At 38.9% G+C, this 20211-nt stretch overlaps 1 protein-coding gene across 3 annotated transcripts in view; it reads left to right on the top strand.

The window, feature by feature from the left end:
- Positions 1-20211, top strand: part of RUNX1T1 (RUNX1 partner transcriptional co-repressor 1) — a 114514-nt gene that overhangs the window by 90395 nt on the left and 3908 nt on the right. For all 3 annotated transcript variants that reach the window (XM_058026437.1, XM_058026446.1, XM_058026454.1), the window contains 3 exons: positions 4327-4395; positions 10274-10464; positions 20030-20211. The exon at positions 20030-20211 is cut by the window's right edge and continues 3908 nt beyond it. In XM_058026437.1, the coding sequence (XP_057882420.1) occupies positions 4327-4395; positions 10274-10464; positions 20030-20211 (442 nt within the window). The remainder of the gene's footprint in view (positions 1-4326; positions 4396-10273; positions 10465-20029) is intronic.

Genomic DNA, 20211 nt, shown 5'->3' on the forward strand with positions numbered 1-20211 from the left:
CTAGAATGTAAAGCCTCTGTGATACTGGTCACTGATGACATTAAGTATTGCTCTTAATCCACTCTCTGCATGGGAGGCTTGGGCTCGATTGTGGCTTAGTGAACTGCATGCTGTTAGTAGGGCTCCAGCTGCAGAAACATTGCATGTGTGTGTTCTCAGCGCTCAGCTCTGACATGGCCTCTGCTTGAGGATGATTCAGTAATACTGTACCTATGTGGCTTTTCTTTTCTTTTACAATGAAAAAACAACAACTATATTTTTAACACAATTTCAAGGGGTGTTGCAATAGCCAGAAAAATGTATTAGAGAGCAAAGAAGGGTAAAGATGTACTTAAAAATACTGGGAACACTTGCCCCCCGGCCAGGTTTGCAAGGTAGTCTCATCAGTAATACCCACCTTCAGATCTCTATTTTTCATTATGTGGAACTGGTACATTTTTGAACTTGACTCTTACAAACCAGGCAGTGAATATTTTATATTTGTTTCTCTGAGAATTTTTCTGGTTTGTTTTCTGTGTCCCACTAATGGTGTTACATTTATTATAGGCTAGAATGAAGCAGAACTTGCATTTGAAATATGGAAACCACATAAATACATAAAAAGTCATATATATTTATTCTGTTCATGGCTGCTTATGTGTAGCTTTTATTATTTTTGACCCTCAATATTCAGTACAGCATGCAGGGTATTATTATCACTGCCAGTATTTTCATGAATGCAGTAAATTGTGTAAGATCATCAAAACATCAGCTGTTCATTCCATTTCTTAATACTTTGTGTTATACACTTGCATGTCAGTGTCCCGTGCAAAAAACCTCAATTCTTTTGTTTTGCCAACTTACCTTCTGTCCTTCTTTCCAAATGTGAATTAGGCTCTTTGAGATTACTGAACAATTCTTTTCTTTCTAAGTCTTTCTATTCTGTTTTCTTAAGTTTGAGCCTTATGATCACATAAGACTTCCTATAATTTATTTGGTCCTAGCTTTTCATCTCAGTTTCAATTTGCAGATCCATATTTATGGCTGCTCTCACAACTCTCCACATCTCTGCACGTCGCTCTCTTTCAGCACCTTTTCTCTTTATCTTAAAACCATCAAAAATTTTCATTCTAATGTGAGAGCTGAAACCAATGCAATTTTTTTTTATTTTCTTCGTGTGTATTCTCCCACTCCAACAACTTTTCTACTATTTCACAAATTTATTTCACATTACAATAGAAAACTCCCATACCATTTTTGATATCAAAAGTCTCTTTTGTTTTTACCTCATTTAAACACTTACAGACAAGTACAGACTATTCTCATTTACATATATGCTTTTTATTTTCCTTGTTCATCTTTTTCCTTTGGTTCAGTAGGAACTGGACTAATTACCAACACATGCTTTCATGCCTTGCCATGAATTTCAAGTAAATCCAGTTGTGTACATACTTTTGTTCTGCATAACGGTACTGTTGCATTTTCGCCATTAACAAACCTTTGTTATAATGTCTGACATGTAAAGCTTTTCCAATATCCTTTTCTGAATGATCTGCCTTGCCACTTCAGATTATTCTTACTGTGTCTGATTTCATTCAGTTACATTCTAGGTAGCATTTACTTTGACTTCTAGGTGCACAGTTAGTTATTTAATATTATGCATTGTCCTCATTATGGCTCTTTGCAGTTGCTTCTACATTTAGTATTTTAGGGGCTTCACTCAGCTGTGTTAATCTTGGTTTGAGATTGCTAGATATCCAAGTTAAGATCTTTTGTACTTCAGTTTTAATGAGCAATTTTTGTGATACTTAAACTGAAGGACTCCTTACCTTAAAAACACTAATATGTAAAATTTATATCCTCTGGTCATTTCCTGTAGATTAGCCTTAGAAAGAAGATTGTTTTCACAGACTCATCACCACTGCCTAAACAATAGACATGTTACTAAAATTCTTCTGGCTTGGAAAATATGGTTTTTATTATTTTCATAAGTGCTTCTTGTCTTTTTTGTGCACCATTCCAAACTATGGGAAAGTCTCTCATAAGCTCTTGATTTAAGTCTTCTTGCAGAGGATCTCATTCCTCATGTAAATAATTTGTGGTTGGAATAAGAGCTTGATTGATGTTTATGTTTTGGAAATTTTAACAATTATCTGGCAATCTGGTCATTTATGTCATTGAATTCCATTTTTGGAAAGTCATGTGTACCAAAAAATCGGTTCCACATCTCTCTGTCCTTTTTCTTTCTTTTCCTTTTTTTCTTCCCCCCTCCCCACTACCCAAAACTAAGAGCCATAGACTTGAATCAAGGTTATGCTCCCCTTACACTGGATGGTACCTTAAATACCAGACAGGAAAACTCAATACAAAGCAAAGACACGAATGTCACAAACCCCTTGTTTTGCCACATTTGGAGCCTGGTTGAGTCTGTTCCTGCAAGTATTCCATGAAGAGCAAATAAGAGTGGTTTAATTTTTTGCCTTTATTTTTCATGAGCCTTCACACAATATTTTCTGCTGTTGCCTCTGTCCCCGTAACAGAACTGGCACTGTGCCTATAAGTCTAAAAGCTTTTAAGGGGTGAAAACTGTACACAGAGCTATTCATCATCTCCAGAATTGTGCAAGCGAGGCCATACTGAGAATTTTCCTATTTTTTGTATCAGGTCTGAAATCCTCTATCAAGTTGATTAAACCAAAATAAATAGCTGTTTTGCAAAATCTACACACACACACACACACACACACACACATACAGTGTTTACTATTTTATGCTTGAGAGCTGTGAACGTCCGCCGACAAAATCTATTTTAAATTGTTGTCCCATACTTCAGTGACAAACAGAAGAGCTGGGTAAATCCACTCAGCTGCCTGTCAGATGGGAAGATGTACTCCCAGTCACTGTCTGCAGATTTTCATGCTAGAAACTACATCTGTGAAACAGTGCACAGGAATTCCCTACTCTCTGTTGAAAAAGCTCCTGTCATTTCCACCTTTATTAGCTGCCTGCAATATTGTCATCTTTTAAAAGCATTTAAGTTTATGTGGGCTGCTGTATGTAAACAATACTGTATGGATACATGTAGTGGTGTAAGAAATTATTTGCAAACCCTGATGTTTCACTTTTTCTTAAAAATATTGCTTTCTGACCAAGTTAGTGAATAAAAGCTCCTAAGATAGAAAACTGAATACATTTAGTCAAAATTAGTATCCCAAGAATGGCAGGTATATTCTTACTGTATTTCAAGCCCAGACATCAAACTTCTAGCAGCATCTCCAAAAACATTCAAACCTGTCTGTAATGTAACAAATCAAGTTATTTTCTTTAGGCAATTGAATTCTGACACACTGGCAATAGTAATCATGGCAGCGAACTTAGTTTTATGTGTTTGGTTGTATTTTTTTCATTTTGTCCTCTATTACTTTGAATAATAGTTAATCAGTTTTTAAATTGCATTCGAAAGGAGCAATTTCAATTTCATCTGCTGAGGATCTCTATGCTAAATTTCAGACCAAAGTGAATTTTCTTTTTGTATCGTCTGATCTTAGCTCTTTGAAGTCCCTGTGAAAGGGATCTTTCTGATTTCAAAACTCTTAGACCCAGGCCTAAAGGTTAAACCTTAAAAAAAAAAAAAAAAAAAAAAAAAAGAGGAGAAGGGGAAAGAGCTGTCAAAGTGTGATTGAAATATATGGGTGAATTATGAGCTTCAGCTCCAGTGAGGTTGTTTGGCAGCTTGTATTTAGGGCCTTAACCTAAAGTTAAAGGTTCTGTTTTTCGAACTCTTGCAGCTACAGTTGCCACCATGGGCTCAGATATAGGAAAGCACAGCTCTGAACTTAGAGAAACACCCCTTTGCTTTTCTGTGGACAACTTATTTGATCACTGGAATGACATCTTGACTTTTATCTGCACTCATAAGTACTCATTATTTTGCACAGAGCAGAAGTGCCAGACCTGCACTGTTGCCCTTTCTTTTTCCTTTTCATAAATACAATGAGAAAGGACAAAGCATGTCACTCCCTCAGTTTGTCTTGCAAAGCCTCCCTTAAAAGTGTGGATACTGTCATACAGAGTTGACTCAAAACACTGTAAAATAAAAATAAAATTAACATCTTCACTTGGCTTAAGATGAGACATTCAAATTGTAAGAACTGATCTGATCTACGGGACGTTCATGAGCTACGGCTGTGGCATCCGCTTTGTTTTGAGGAGAGAAAAGTTTCACTTGATTTCTTTGTCTGAGCTGTAATTAAAGAGAAAAGGTATTTTTCTCTAAGCCTTGTTCTCAACAAGCCAGCATTGCTTATGATGCTCTTTCTTTTTCCCTGTTCACCCCCTCCTCCTGCAGAATCTCATCGGGAATTCCTTCACAGGCCTGCGTCTGGATACGTGCCAGAGGAGATCTGGAAGAAAGCTGGTAAGAACTGTTTAAAAACACCAGCTTAGTCGTCTGGCAGCTGTGTGCAGTTGTTAATGCACTGATGTGAGGAATTGGGAGGCGGGGGAAGGGCTTACTAGTAACAAGAAGAAATTGTGTCTAATAATCTTAAACTGGAACTGATCGGGACATTAAATAATTTTATAATAGAATCATCTGCTGCTATAGTTAGGGGAAATATCAGTACTTCCAATGTGGACCCCTATTTTCAGGGCTTCTAATGGTTTCAGGATGAAACTTGATATGTTAAAAGTTTGTCTGTTAGCAATTTTAAAAAAAAGAGGTTAGTGTGGGTGAGTTTTTTTAAGCTTCAGGGTTCTTACCTAGTTAAAGAAAGAATTCCCAAAGGAGGGGAAAAAACCCAAGTACACCTGTTAATAAAAAAGACTTCAACTATGCAAAGTAACCATTCTTAATTTAAAAATGATTTTGTGCCTGTCAGCCCCCAGTGAAGCCTGTGCTCATAAACCTGCAGAGTGTGCAATGAAGTCAGCAAGTTCGCATCTCTGCAGCTGCTCTGGCTGTTTGCAGGGCATTGACAGCATCTGCCTGTGCCTGGAAAGCACCCTGGGCAGACCTTGTGGTTGTGCAAAGTTTTCTTAACTCTGAAACTCTGCCTGAGCACAGGAGTTTGCTGGCAAGGATCCCACTCTGGTGCTGCAGCTGAACCTTTGCTCTTCTGACACTGACATCAGAGCTTCCTTGTTTTCAGAGGGGCCAGGAGGCAGCTCTTGAACTCCTTCGAGATAGTCGAGGAGCTATTTATACACCCAAACGCGCCCCCCTGCTTTTGAACACCTGTATAACCATGAAGTCTGCAGCAGCTGTCTGAGCAGCAGTTAATGATTAAATGGCAAATATGCAGCAGTGTTGATGCTTTCTGATCAATTCTCCTGTAAATGCTTGCTACTTTCCAATGTATTTTAAACTAGATACACACCATACAGGTAAAAATGTTATGCTGTTATCTTGTTGCATCAGACAAGAAGTTGTGTTTTGTGTATAATGTGGGTTTATCATGTAAAGTCTACATTTTTCAATATGTTAATGTTTTAAAAACTATTGTATTTTCTGTGAAAAATAGCAAAACTTTGTACATGTTCTTGGTTTTGTCCAAGAAAAGTGTAGCCTTTGTAACTCAGTGCCCAAGAATATTTTCATATTGCCATATTTATGTTAACATTTTAAATGAAAAATACAAAAAAAAATTGCAATCCCAGGAAATCTCACTATGAGGAGCATTATTCTGTTAAATTTCGAAAACTTCAGTCCTCTTGCAAAATCTAGGCTTTGATGTCATTTGGCATCAGGTAATTTATGACTTGTGGATTCAATACATTAGAAGAAAAAGATTTCTTCATAATTAACACAAGTTAGTAGAAGATTTTGGCTTGAGTTATGAAGTTGGATGTCCATTCACACTGCACATATTCATGAATGGTAGTGTACAGGTCCTGTGATGTCATCTTGTGAACATCTATGTCATCAGTTCTTTGAAACAAAGTTTTTCCTTTGGTCCTATTTCCAGTCTCTTATTTTCAGGCTGATGTGGGTTTAAATCAAGTGATTGTGCCTGTGAGTTGGAGAATAGAAGAAGTGTGACTCTGCAGGATGCATACCTTTATCTATTACTACATCTAATCAAACATTAGAAAGCATACTGCTTTCATAAAGCATGGTCTGCATTTTTAGGAGGGTGTCCACAGTTTCATGATGAAGGCAGTAAAGGTGCAATTCGGCTCTCTGAGAATAGGCCTCTGATGCTATTTGAGATGCTACATAGTTTCCTGACTGGGCAGCTATTCCCAGTGTAGAAGACTGCAAATCCCTCACAGGTTATTTCTTTTGGTTCAGTGTGGCTCTCTTCTTGTGTCAAATGTCTGTAAACACCAACGTGCTGAGAGCTGAATCAAGTATGAAATTCTGTTTGGAATGCAGAATCCATTACACTGAAAGAATGTGGCATAAAAACAGCATGTGGAGAAGGGAATCACCTTAAACTTTTGGAGATTGGTAGACTTCAGTGTAATTCTTGAAAGTATACCAAGTTAGGCATGTGCTTTTGTGGCTGCTGGACATATTATGCAGTACCTCATGGATTAAAGCCAGGTAAGCCCACTTCAGTTTCATACACCTGAAGAAAATGGTCATCAGTGCCCTGATTCACCTCACTGAATTATGAACACTTATGGAGGGAGTGTTCAAGACAAGTTCTTGGTGTTCCTCAGTAGTCGAGAGAGAGACAAGCAGGTAATGATGATCAGTCAGATCACAAGTTGGATGACTTTCTCTCTGGGAGTACAAAGTTCCCTTTATTAAGTACAGAGAGGGTCACAGGCCCATTGTGGGCGGCTGCAATAGCTTCTTGTGTGTCATGTAGAAACTGTCTTCCTGCCATCCCTGTCACTTAGCCAGGACCAATGCCCATGGCAGTCCAGCTGAAAACTCTGGAGTTACAGAAGAGGAATGAAATGACCGTCCTTTGTCTCTACAAGGGCAATAAGGGTCCTGCGCCTTGTACAGAGGTAGTCCTGAGACAGATGATGCATTTTGGGATATAATGCTGAGATAACTTTTTGTCACCAACTGCCAATGGCCACCCTTACCAGGGTCAGCCCGAGAGTGAGATGATGCAAAATGCTGGGGTGACACAGGACTGCATATCTGCCCACAACCTTTCTTTTCTCATCATGTGGACAAATGTGTTGATGAGGTGAGGGAGGTGACCAGGAGCTGGCTGGTGAATCATCATTTTGGGTGAAAGATAAGTACCTCTCTTAAGTCTGCTCCAAGGACTTCAGACCATGCTGAGTAATGCCTATTCCACACAAGCTGTTTGGTTCCTGGAGCTTCTCTTGTGTGTTAATGCTGCTCAAAGGGGTGGAAGATGTCAGTTGCATTCCTAAAATGAAAGTGAACTTGTGCCAAGAATGCTTAGGCAGAGGATGCAGGTACAGGGATCTTCGGTACTTGGTTTTAAAAACTTGCAGATTTCTGCTCTCTGATACTGGAATCTAATAACTCTTCCTTTTCTGGAAGGACAGGGAAAGGAAGAGTGCTGGTCTTTCTTGGTCTTCATAGCTCAGTATTGTCAAGGGAAATAAAAATCTCCTTCGCCATCACCCATATCACAAACATATCTTAAACTATGAAGCTTGGCTATAAAATATCTATGCCTATTAATATTCCATGCCTATAAAATATCAGTAGTATTTAGTTTGAGAAGCTGTAAAGAAGATCAATGATAGAAAATTTTGTCTATTTTTTTATGTGTTCATGAGTTTGTAATATATTGAAATAATGATGGTGCATTGTGACCTGACACATTTTAACTTATTTATTTTCACACTTAGTATAGCACAATGCAAATACTGTCATCAAAGTTAATGGAAATATTAAAATCCAATCCGTAGTTTAAGCCAGTCAAAAATATCAGTCAGGCATATGGCCTCCTAAGCACTTTCAGGCATCTTCATGCAAGAGCATGCAAGAAGTGTTGCAAAAAACTTATGCAATATAGAAGATATGATATAATTTTCAGTTTCTATATTTGGACTGAAAAGTAGATTGTCTGGGTTGAAAAACTGCAATTAGAAGTCCATGTAAAAATGTTGGAGCATTTTGCTTCTGTTTATTATAAGAAACTGGCATTTCTAACCACTGCAAACACCTAATTGTAAAACTAAATTTATATGATGTAACAAAAGTGCATCATGTCATTCAAAAATCATTTCTATTATTAGCAAATATCAGCAAGAATACAGATTTTCTTAAAGAAATCCATTTTGTCAGTAACTGCAGTTCATAGACATGAAACGCTTGTATTTAAGTTGCCTCATTTTTCTGAAAATGGTAATAAAATTGCATCTGTATGTTTGCCTGTGTATATTTCTTTTCTCATGATCAGTGAATGGTTACAGTTGGTAATAAATATTCAAGCACCTTGCAAATGTCCTACCAATTCCCTTTGCTGATCTCCGTGTGCCTGTGGGACTAGAATAGGAATGCATAATTTAAATATAAATTGCCTGATTTGCATATACAATTAGACTAGCTGTAGCTTTGATCGTAAGCAAAAATTATTGTCCTGTATTGCCACTTAGATAGAATTTTAATTCACCTTGAATATTCAAAGGAAATTAAGCCTTGGCTGTATGGTTGAAGGGTATGATTTTTTCCTCTCCTGAGGCTTTCCCTAAACAACATTTATGGTAGGGTAATATAAGGGCATATTTTCAGCCTCATAAAAATAAAGGCATAAGTTTTATTTCTAAATCCCACCCCACCCCCTTGAAAACTTGAGCTGAAACATCTCTTGCAGATATGCACACATGTAACATGCACACATACTCCTCAAGAGAGCTCTTCTTTCATCTTAGTTCAGTTTTAGTCAATACAAAGCTTAAAGTTAAGACTTTATTGTAATTTGCTTAATAACTGAAAATGGAGGCTTCATGTAGACATTATTTTTTAAATAATGTGCAGAGCTATCAGATGTAACTCAGGAGAGTGACTGAGTACCTGTACTCAGATTTATGTCTGCATGTTCGTGCACACAAGTACATGGGCTAAATACTAAAACTCAAACACATAACACCGTTTCTAATATTTAGATTTTAATCTACAGTAAAACATTTTAAATAGAAATCTGTGGCTTTAATTAAACAGAACATTTAATTAAGGTAGGTTTTAAGTGCATGAAACAATTAAGTGCAAACACTTGAATGAAACATGTCATAATTAGTTTTAATAGAGTGTTAATTGGTACTAGGTTTGCCAAGTTAATAATTACCGCTTATTAAATTTTCAATTAATCATTGTCATTTTGCTTTGAATAAAGATGAAAATTAGATAAACTAATTCAGGGGGAGGATGGTTTCCTTGTTAATTAGAGCAGTTAATTAAAAAAAAAAAAGAAATTACTTGTTTTAGTTGTCAATTAAAAGACCGTTCATTAGTAAAATCTTTGCACTGTTCTTGCATCAAAAGCCAAATAACTAATTTGAGACAATCCATGTTTTCTGGAATAAAAGATATGACACTAGTATGTACCAAAGAAAGGACTCATGCTACCATGGTTGTTTTACAAGAAGCATGAAGGTTTGAGTTTAATGAAGCAGAGTGCCCCTGCTCAGTGTTAATTATGCTCCATAGTCTTGCTGGGCAGGGTGTGCTCAAGAGCTCAGAAGAGCCAGGAAGTCAAGTCTTCAAGTATAAACATTGATTTGAAAGACAGATCAAGAGGTCAAATGGATGTTAATAAGCAATTTTTTTTTCTCATAGAACAGTATGTCCAAGAAAAGATACTAGACCAGTGATTTAAATTTTTAAAGTAAAGTCTTGGGGTTTTTTAACTTCATGTATTTATGTTTTAAAATACAGGGAAAAAGTTTTTAAAGACCACAAATCCTGTCTTAATTTCCCCAAGCTTAAAAATACATTTTTTAAAAAGTCTGTAATATGTCTTCAATAATAGTTGTCGAGTATATGCATATATCTGCTGTGCTGCAAAACTGATTTTCAGTGTTCAAAAAGATAGCAAATAAAATGGACCAGGGATCTGAAACTATGGTACCTAAAGTACTGCCTGAGAATCAAAATAGCAAGAATCATTATCAGTGGTAGAGAATTTGATGATGGGGAAGAAGAGAAGAACCTCAATACTTCCTGAGGATGCTAGAGGAACCAGGTTCCTCTGTGTCCTACTCAGAATGACGACTGTGGTTATAATTGAAAGTAATCTCAACGTAATGGTAACAACAGCGGTGCCCAGGAAGGCGTGTCCAGATGTGCCGTGCTGACATGGGTTCTGTGTCCAGATGTGCCATGCTGACGGGGGTTTCTCGCTGCTTTGCAGAGGAAGCTGTCAATGAGGTGAAGCGCCAGGCGATGGCCGAGCTGCAGAAGGCGGTGTCGGAGGCGGAGCGGAAGGCTCACGACATGATCACTTCGGAGAGGGCCAAGATGGAGCGCACTGTTGCCGAAGCCAAGCGCCAGGCGGCAGAGGACGCCCTGGCTGTCATCAACCAGCAGGAGGATTCAAGTGAGGTAAGGACATTGCTGGGCAGGTGTCACCTCTGCCTGCAAACCATTGGTGTGTCTGAGCTGGCTTTAATCTGTGTGGCACAGGGCATCAGAGCCCACTATTAACTCTTTGCACAGCTATTCTGGATGGGTATGTCAGGCATACACCAAGTTCCAAATTCTCTTGGCTGTGTTGTAATCTGAGCCCAAAATAGCTAGTGAATTTGAGCTCCATTCTCGGCTTTTAACTGCTGCTCAGGGTTACATATAATGTTCTAATTTGACTTTTTGTCAGAACCCAGGAAATTCCTTTGGCTGCCCTGGAGGACTCGAGACCCTGTCAGGGGGCTCGGAGACCTTGGCACAGAGCCCAAGACCCTTGTGCCTTTGATTAAGCCCTTGGAAAAAACAATTACCAACCTTATATGAAGAATTACAAGCCATGAAAGTTTAGGTAGAATGATAGTGAATTTATCATGGGGTGAAAAATATATTTTTTGGCGGTTTTAGAATGGGGGTTCAGGGAGCAAGATGGAGGAATCTGGACATGTCCAGCCTTTCTCCTTCTTCTTGGCCTCCATCTTCTGCTGTGATGTTGGCGCTTTTAGATTGGTTTAGAGTAGAAGCTCACTGTCTAACATAGGTGATAGGTATTTCAAAGTAATTGTAAACATCGTACACGTAGTTTTTAGTATAAAAAGATAACACCGCCCCGGAGCAGGCAGAGTGCCTCTGATTGTCCTGCTGAGCAGACCTCGGCAGCCCAGGAGAAAGAATTTTATAGATAAGATACAACAAACAACCTTGAGACCGAGAAATGAAGAGTTCTGACTCCTTCTTCAACCGCTGGGCTGGGAAAAGAGACTTTCTAATGTATCTTGGGGTCACTCTGACCAGCAAAAGTCCCGAGAACTTTTCAGTAGCTTCTATTTAAAGCTCTTCAAACAACCATACTGAATAGATAAAAAGATGCTCAGTGGAAAACATCTGACGCTGAAATCTAATTTAAACAAAGAAATTATTCATAATAGAGATTGTAGAGCAAGGTAGCTAAAAACTTGTCTAGGAAAAGTGTTGGATGCAGAAGCGATTAGCAAAAGATGATGGCTCCTGTAGGACAGAATGTGAATGTAAATTTGCAAGTGTTTCCTTATTTTGAATGTATTGCTTTGGCTGCAGGGAATATTTCAGAGTTGAGGAATGGGCAAAGAGCATTTGTTAGAAGAAAAAATAGGCTGAGAGATCAAAGAGTAAAACAAGAATAAGTATTTTAAGCCTTGATATACTTTCAGACCTGAGAGCGGAAACCTTGAATTGTTATGATACAGGACATCTGACACCATGACTGTGTGGAAGCCGGGAGTGAAAGAGCAGTGTGTGTTTGACCAGTGCTGCAGCAGTCTAGATAGCAATTAAATTTTATGCTTGTTAAAAAAAAAAAGAGTCCCAAGTTAAAACTGCCCTTAAAAACAGACATGACAAGGAAATTTTATCAGTTGTATATAATCTCCATTTCTCAAGACCACTGAAATGAAAGAGCATTAACTTCATGAAGTATTTATTGTTTGTATATTAACATCTTGACTGTAGCACACTTTTTAAAATAACTTCTAAACATCACGGAGTTGGGGAAAAGAGTCGGTGACAGTCCTTGTTACATGGGGACCTACATGTATGCTTATGTCTAAACACTTTGCATGGACTGGATGGGCAGTGTTGTAGAAGAGTCACTTAAGCTGAGACATGCAGATGAGCTACCTTCAGCATGCTGAGAACACTGGCAGAAATCACCAGCACATAAGTCAGTGGCATGCTGCAGTATGCATCTGTAATTTGAGGGAGCGTAAGTTTTTAATTCATACCAGGCTTCTCTGGAGATGAAAGACCATTGTGGGATCACTGAATGCCCAGAGTTTCTCCTTAATGTGTAGCAGATGAATAACAAGGAGACAAAAGGAATTGATTTTCAGCATCTGAAAGTTTCTCAGGAAGAAAGGGACTAGGGGAAGTATATGTACCCTTTAAGTACTAGCTGTTCCATTGTAGATTAAATGAGACATAAATTCAATTTATTGGACTTTTCTATCTAAGATACTCAAGGACATTTTCCTGCACTGTTTGTAGAAAGGACATTTTTCTGACATAGCATCATTAAAGAGCTTTCATTTTGTATGTGTATATATATAAGAGATTCCTATTGTTAAAACCAAAATTACAAAGGTAAATACCTTTAGAGGAAACAGCAAATTAAATCTATTTAGTGAACTGATATAGCGTGAGCAGGACAGAGGAAGTACTTATGTGCCAGTACATACAGCCCATTTTTCCACAAGCAAATGGCAAATGTGAATCCAAAGGAATGTGTAGACACTTTGTGTGCTGTGAATAACTTCTGAGCAGTTAAAGCTCTGGAAAAAGCCATGTAACAACATCTTTACTTCTTCTGCAGCAGAACTGATTATAAGGTTTTTCACTTCTTGGGAACAGGACTTTGGACAAGCAATTCTTTTAATTGCATTCTAATGAAATGTGGCCGTTAAGGTTATAGATGTTCTCGGGGCTGTGTGTCCTCAGGGAGGTTACAAGCCTCCTGGACCTAGAAATGAGGTCTAGTGTCCTGATCCTGCAACTTTCACCCCTGTGGTTGTCAGGGTGGCTGATTTGAGCCACAAGTTTTAGTAAGCCATCAGAGAGAAATCAAGTTTGACAGTTTGTGTTTACAGTGATTTATTAGCTGTGAAGGGAGATGATGGCAATGCTTATTTGAGTTAGAGTTATAAGAAGTTCCTCTTCAGCTTTTAATTTTGACAAACTCCAAATACTTAGGGCAATGCTTCTCACAGTTACCTGTTAAGTCAGGCTGGTTTGGATTCCTTTGAGGGTGACTTCTGTAAGAATGGGCTGGACTTTTCCTTCATCTCTGGGGACAGGAAATCAGTTTGCCACTGTTTGAAAAGTGTTTCTTCAGAGATGAGATTCTGTTTTTCAGGTTTGAGGAATAAAACTCCACATTTGTTTTGGTATTAATTATATCTTGGATCTCTCTGTGGACATTGCTCCTCACTTGTCTAGGTTTTAAGTCTGCATAAATTATCTGTTTACAGCTTTCAGCAGAACACTTACAGCAGCACAGATTCCTGTGCACCTAAGACACTGGAGTAAAATTTCTAGAGCTAGAATATTTCCAGTTTCAAATCTGAGACTGTTCCAGTGCAGCCTCTGAAGTCTTGCAGGTCCAGGGGGAGTGCTGAGCACCTCTCCTCATTCCTTACCCTTGTTGGGACATTGCTCTGATGCATGCAAGAAAGCTCACTATAGGCTGCTATGTAACCTCCATGCAGTTCCTGACAGACAATATTTCTCTCATGGGTGTCATTATTTCTTTTGGCTGTTGCAACTATGAATGGAGATGAGAATTTTATGCCAGATTTGTAATGTATCAGATACAATTTTCAACTAATATGGCCACTCCCTGTCTATTGGCAAGGTTTCTCCCTTGATTTGTTATTCAGTAAAATGCATCCTGGACCTAGCTGAGGCTTCTTGAAGCTGTTCTGGTGTGAGAATTTTGTGGTATGATTTTTAATGCAGTCTGCTGCAGTTCTCAAAGTGATGACTAGTACCAAGACTTGTGATTTTTGTGATTATTATAACGCAGCCTCCTAATCCAAGACCTTTCAGAGAACTTTCAGAGAACAAAGAAAAGTAGATCAGATTTTTTATATTTTTTGTTGGTGTTGCTGATTTCTGTGTTGGGTTGGGTTTTTCCTCTGGTTTTGCTTGGTTTTTTCGGTATTCTGTTTTGCTTTGTCTTTAACCCAAAACAGTAGGATCCCTGAGTGCAAGATTGCCTTCAAGAAAAAAAGTGAAGTTGAGCATATTAAGATGACGAGGTCAAAATTCCAAAATAAAGAGGACACGAGACAGTAAGAAGACTAATAGGAGAGGTGTAATACTCAGAAGCATCTTGACTTTTAAGAAGTGGTGTGCAAGATTTTGAGAATGACCACATTGCATAGCATAGGTAGAATTTTTGAGTCTGACTTGAACTCCTTTGTTGAACTATTGTTCTTTACTTACCTTAGAGTTGTTCAGCATGGTTTAACTAGCACTCCCACTGCTGCAGTGTCCGTGCATTTACTTTCTAAACATTTTCATAGTTTCTGAACATAAGACCTTGCAACTGACCTGCTAATGTTCATGCTTTTCTGTTATTGAAATTGGTTGAGGACCAGCTGACTGAGCAGGCTGTGGCTGGAAAGCAAAAGGACCAGGACAAAGCCTACCTGTCAGCATGGCTGTTCTGAGCCACGAATTATTTCTTTACCAGTTCCTTACAGTTGCTTGAAAAAAAATGACCCATTCATCAGTAGTTGGCTTGGCTAAGTACAGAAACATGTGTGAGCAGCCTACTCTGTAATGACTGCTGTGCTTGCTTTGGCTGCAATGTGCTGCTTTGCAAATCAATTTTAATAGTGAGGGTGAACAGTTTAGCAAAGAGCCTGACTGCCCAGATTGTAAAGGGGGGGTGGGATCATCATAACATCTGACTTTCTGGTTTGGTATAAAATGCCACTGAAAAATCTGACACTCAGTGTTATCCCTCAGTTTTGAGTAAGTTGGGGGCTGGGGACAGGGAAGGAGCACAAATGTTTCAGTTCTCTCTACTTAAAGCAGATGCTGACATCTGCTCAGATAAAACAAGTATGTAACTGGTCCAACACTGCTTTTAGGAGATGTGTAATGTTAGGGCTTGTTTATATTGCAGTGGTTCATGTTATATGTGAAAATCACACCTGACATTTTAAAGACAGCTGGGTTCAATCTCTGCTGACCAATCCATTGAGACCAGGACCATGCCAGCAAACCTGACTCTGAGCATCAGATGGTATGGTTCAGGCATAATACCTATGTCAGCTAATGTTTAATTTTTTGGCAGAGCATCTCTTGGAAATAAGCACATCATCCCCTGCAGTGGTGGGTAGTACAGAGGCACCAGAGCCATGTGTTCTGCACAGGATCAGTCCAGATGTGATGTGAGCATTGGCACTGCCCCAGACTGCTAAGCTAAGCCTGGCTCGCCAGCTTGCACGGCTCTTCTGTGGGCTGCTCTGCACTTCTGTTTGCAGGATTTAGCTACTCTCACTGACTTGAATGAAAGTTCATGTATTTCACTCAATAAACAGTGGCTTGGGCAAGCCTGGAGTGTTCCATGATAGGTGTAACTTTACTAGAAACATCTAAAAGTTTGAATGTCATTTTGACACAGTGTGGGAATTTCCAAAGTACCAATATATTTCCCTTTCTAATGACTCTTGTATAAAATTCTCATAAACAACTTTGCTGGATTTTTACACTGCTATTCAGCAGCTCATACAGTTCTCATTTACGCCCCTGTGGTTTCAGTGCTTTCTAGATGTTCCTTCTCTTGTGGTTAGCAGTGGTGGAGTTTTGAATGTCATGGGTATTGGAGAACTGGGAAAAATCTGGGTTCTTCATACCAGCCGTGCTTCCTTTCATGGTAAACTGGGGAAATCCAGAATTTCTCAAAGATTACAGAACAAAGGGGGTTTTTTAATTTATTTAAGCAAGCTGTATACTGTCTCAGTTGGAGTGTCAGAGGAAAGCAAATACTCAATTCTGGTTGAATATTTCAGAGATGAAAGCAACAGGATGGGCAGAATTACTGACAAGTGTATGTTTTGGTGCTGGAGAACACAGAAATGGAGACGTTTTGTTTTTAAGAATTTTGATGAGGGCAAACAGGAGTGTTCAAAGATGGAAGCTTAAGTGCATGAGAATTGAGAGTTTGACCTAAGATAAAGCTCTGACCTAAGACTGATGTTCCTTGTCAGTTGAAAGAGGAGGATGAAATATGATCAGTGGCATATATTTGGAGTGAGAGTCCCATCTGGTGTAATTTAGCTCAATTTCATTGCATTAATGCATTTCCAAGGTAGTGAAGTTAAATTGAATTACGTAGTCTGAGAATCTAGCTTTTGTATAACCTCACTTTTTCACAGGCAAATCAACACAGTGTTAAACTGCAGTCCAGTCCTTCTCATGGTTTTAGCTATGTGTGGAACTCTACAGAGCATGAGCTGGAAGTGCAGTGTAGTAGGTCACTACCTAAAGACAGAATATATAGACCAGCAGAGGCTTTGAGAGATTGGCCTCTCCCTTTTCCAATCCATGATCAACTCTAGCTGCATCATTCCCCCTGCTTTTCCTGTGCTTTAATGACGGGGATTCTCCAACTTCTCAGGCACTTTGCTCCTGTTCTTAACAGAATTTTGATCCTGTTGCTTCTGCTAATCCTTGTAGAGATGGATGTAGACATTCACTGCAGTGATGTTTGGGTGCTACTGCTGCTTTTAGGCTACCATCTCATATTTAAGAGTCTGAGTTCATTCAGTTTCTTTTCACAGTTTATGTTTGTCTGACTTCTGGTTAATCTGGTTGCCTTTCTTCAGGTTCTTTCAAAGTCCTGTTTGTCTTGCTTGATTTTCTGTATTTGAAGTGCGTCATCTCAACCTTGATAGGCCTCCCAGCTGGATCTTGCCAGTGACAGGAGATAGTCTTAAATCAGGACTAAGGCAGTCAGTAGTTGTGGCCATATGCCCTTGTATGAAGATTGCCATCTTCTCATCAAGGTGACACTGTGGCCATGTGTTGTCCAAGGTGCTGTGTACACACCTCAGCGAGGGTGCTCTGTTTTGCTGGTACCTGGTAGAGCATCCCAGAAAGGAAAATACCCTGAGTTCAATCCCACAGTGAGGTCAGGCTTTGTCTGTTATAGCTGCATCTGCTGGAAAGACACGACCAGCAGGGGTGTGTGAAGCACAGCCCAGGCTATTAGCTGGCATCTCGAGCCTGGCTTTTCTTTGGTAGAATTTGGGGCTATCAGCCAGCACTGGGAACAGAAAAGATTTGTTTCCAAAGCTTGTGGTGCCCGAGCCTGGTCTTTGCTGCTCTTTTTCACTACTTGCACATGGGAAGGAGCAATGAATGGTCACAATGGCGAGGGCTGTGTGGGACAGGGAGTTCTGCACACCAAATCCAGCTGCTGTCTCAGTACAAGCTCCCTATGATGTGTGTGTGTTTATGTTAATTTGCGCTGTAGTAATTTTTAAACGCAATAAGTTGCTGCATAAATGTGATATGTAAAATTTATTTTGAAATTCTTGTATTTTATGTGGTTTTATTCCTGTAATTACACTAAAGCTGTAATGACCTGTTAAATTAGAAATAATATGTCCAATGAACAAAATCACATACCAAACAATGTAGGACACATTAAGTAATCATGTAAGGAGGCAGCTTAGTACTTTATCACTTCATTAAAATCTTGCACCTATGTATCACTTTTTATGTTCTGTACCATCTGATAGTTAACTGATGTCTGCTTTAATAAGAAAGTTAAATCAATTGTGTTAGAATTAAACTACTGACATCAGTACAGATCATGTGGTAAGATACTGAAATATTCTGTGGTGGATCTGGTCACATCTGGAGTCAGATCTCTATGTGCTCCTCAAAAAGGGAAGCAAAGGAAGGTTCTTCTGGCCTTTGAAACAGATACTTGAATAAGTTTGACACCCTCATAGTAATTCCCATTCAATTAAAGCATGAACTTCAATGCTGCAAACAGATCTGCACAAGGCAGGAATTCCTGCACCTGGGCATTTGCTGGCTGCTTTCAGCATTATTCCACGTGGGGGGAAGGTGTCTTTTTGGAAAAGTCTACATGGGGATGTTTGTACACATGCATTTGTTTTCATATAGGGAAATAAAGGGAACTATGGACCAAACACATGGCTGGCAATTTAGCTGGAAACAAATAGCTGGGAGGTCAGCAGGCATGGCAATATGTGGAAACTGTGCAAGTACAACTGGAGCAGAATTGTACTATGTTTACTGATCACAGTACAAGCAAGCATGAAGCTGTCAAAATGAAACTTTCATTAATATGAAAGAAACAAAGAAATATTGTAATAAAGAAATAGAATATATAGTAAAGAATATAAAATAAATAAATATAGATACATATAAAATACAAAAATATAAATTTATAATATCTTATATAATAAATTTTATAATAAGGAAATATTAGTGTAGCAAAAGAAGGAGAGTCCAGGTACATCACATTTCATTATCTTTCTTGTTAGTGGAATGAAATGCTAATACAAAATGCTAATGCAAAAATATCAGGTCATTTGGATGTATGCATAAATATGTCTGTGTGCATACATGTCCATGTAGAATGGTCTAAGTTACTGACAGTTATTTTTCATTGTGAAGATAAAGACTGTTTAAAGAAAAGGTGTTTGCAAATAGCATAGATATTCTTTTCCAAAGGTGAATTTACCTCTGGCACTGGACAGAATGTGAGCAAATGAACCTGAAACAATGACTACTGAATCAAAACCAGGTGATGCCTGGTTCAGACAAGGAGTCTGAATTCCTGATCTTTAACTACCAGAAACATCTGTTTCTGTGTGTTGGTAATTCCACCTTTTTTTTTAAAGTGTTTTTAAAGATGGGAACAATTTTATGAATTAAAAAATAAAAAGTCCCCAACACATGTATCTGTAATTACCTGGTTTAGTCTGTGTGTTTAATCAGTATGAATTGAGAATGCTGTGTACCTTTGATTTCAATGTCAAAGAACAATTGGGCACAGGACAGCCATTCTTGCATTCTTGCCACATTTGCCAATATATACCTATGCAAAAAAAAACCCAAAAACCAAGCAACCAACCCTCCAAAACAGTGAAAACCAGCAAAAAGAGGGAACATGGAACTAACGCAGGAATGTTTTCTAAAGCCACTTGATACTGATTAAAAGTCTAATTTCCACATAATACTGTTTTGGATTTAGGTCTTTGTTTCATTCTGGAATTGGTTTTTTTTTTTTTAAGTAGTTGAGGAATATCACTTAAGGATTGGCTGTGTTCCAGCATCCAGCTGGCAGAGCTATAGAGTGTGTTAAAGTGAATAGCACATATATTCTGCAGTGGCTTCCCCATCCTGCCAAAGATTTAGACTCTAGCTTAACCGTTCACTGCCAGAAGTGCCACTGAGTCAAATGGTATTACTCAGATGATTAAAAATTAGATTTTCCTAGGGTAGCAAGTTTTCCTAGGTCAGTAAATTTTATGTGTGTGTTAAGTCATTTTTTTCCCCTTTCTTGTCTTGCATTAGTTCCTCTCAACTTCTGGAGAAGCACTTTTGTGTGTGTGCATGTTTCATTATTTGTTTTAATAAATTTGTAATAGGAGCTAGCAGATGTTTTACTGAAAATTTCTATTAGTCAGCATGCTACTGGTTGCTGGATGTGGGGCATAATTGGAGTTTGCATCATTAGTACTAGCAAAGAGCTGCTTCTGTTCTTGCCCAGCTTCTGAGACTGAGTCCTCCAGGTGACTGGAGCTCCTGTGGAACAGGTTCAGATACCCAAGGCAGCACCTACTGATGCCTCAGCTGTCCTTAGGCAGGGGGCTGACCAGCAGTTCCCTGCCAGCTGTTTTTACTGTAAAATTTTGGACAGTAGCTAATTTCTCCCATCTCCCTCCTCTTTTCCTTTTAGAGTTGCTGGAACTGTGGCCGGAAAGCTAGTGAAACCTGCAGTGGTTGCAACACAGCACGATACTGTGGCTCATTTTGCCAGCACAAGGACTGGGAGAAGCACCACCACATCTGTGGACAGACCCTCCAAGCCCAGCAGCAAGGAGAGACACCAGCAGTGAGCTCCTCCGTGACGCCCAGCAG

The sequence above is a fragment of the Melospiza georgiana genome, chromosome 1 (assembly GCF_028018845.1).
Source record: "Melospiza georgiana isolate bMelGeo1 chromosome 1, bMelGeo1.pri, whole genome shotgun sequence".
In the NCBI taxonomy this organism is placed as follows: Eukaryota; Metazoa; Chordata; class Aves; order Passeriformes; family Passerellidae; genus Melospiza; species Melospiza georgiana.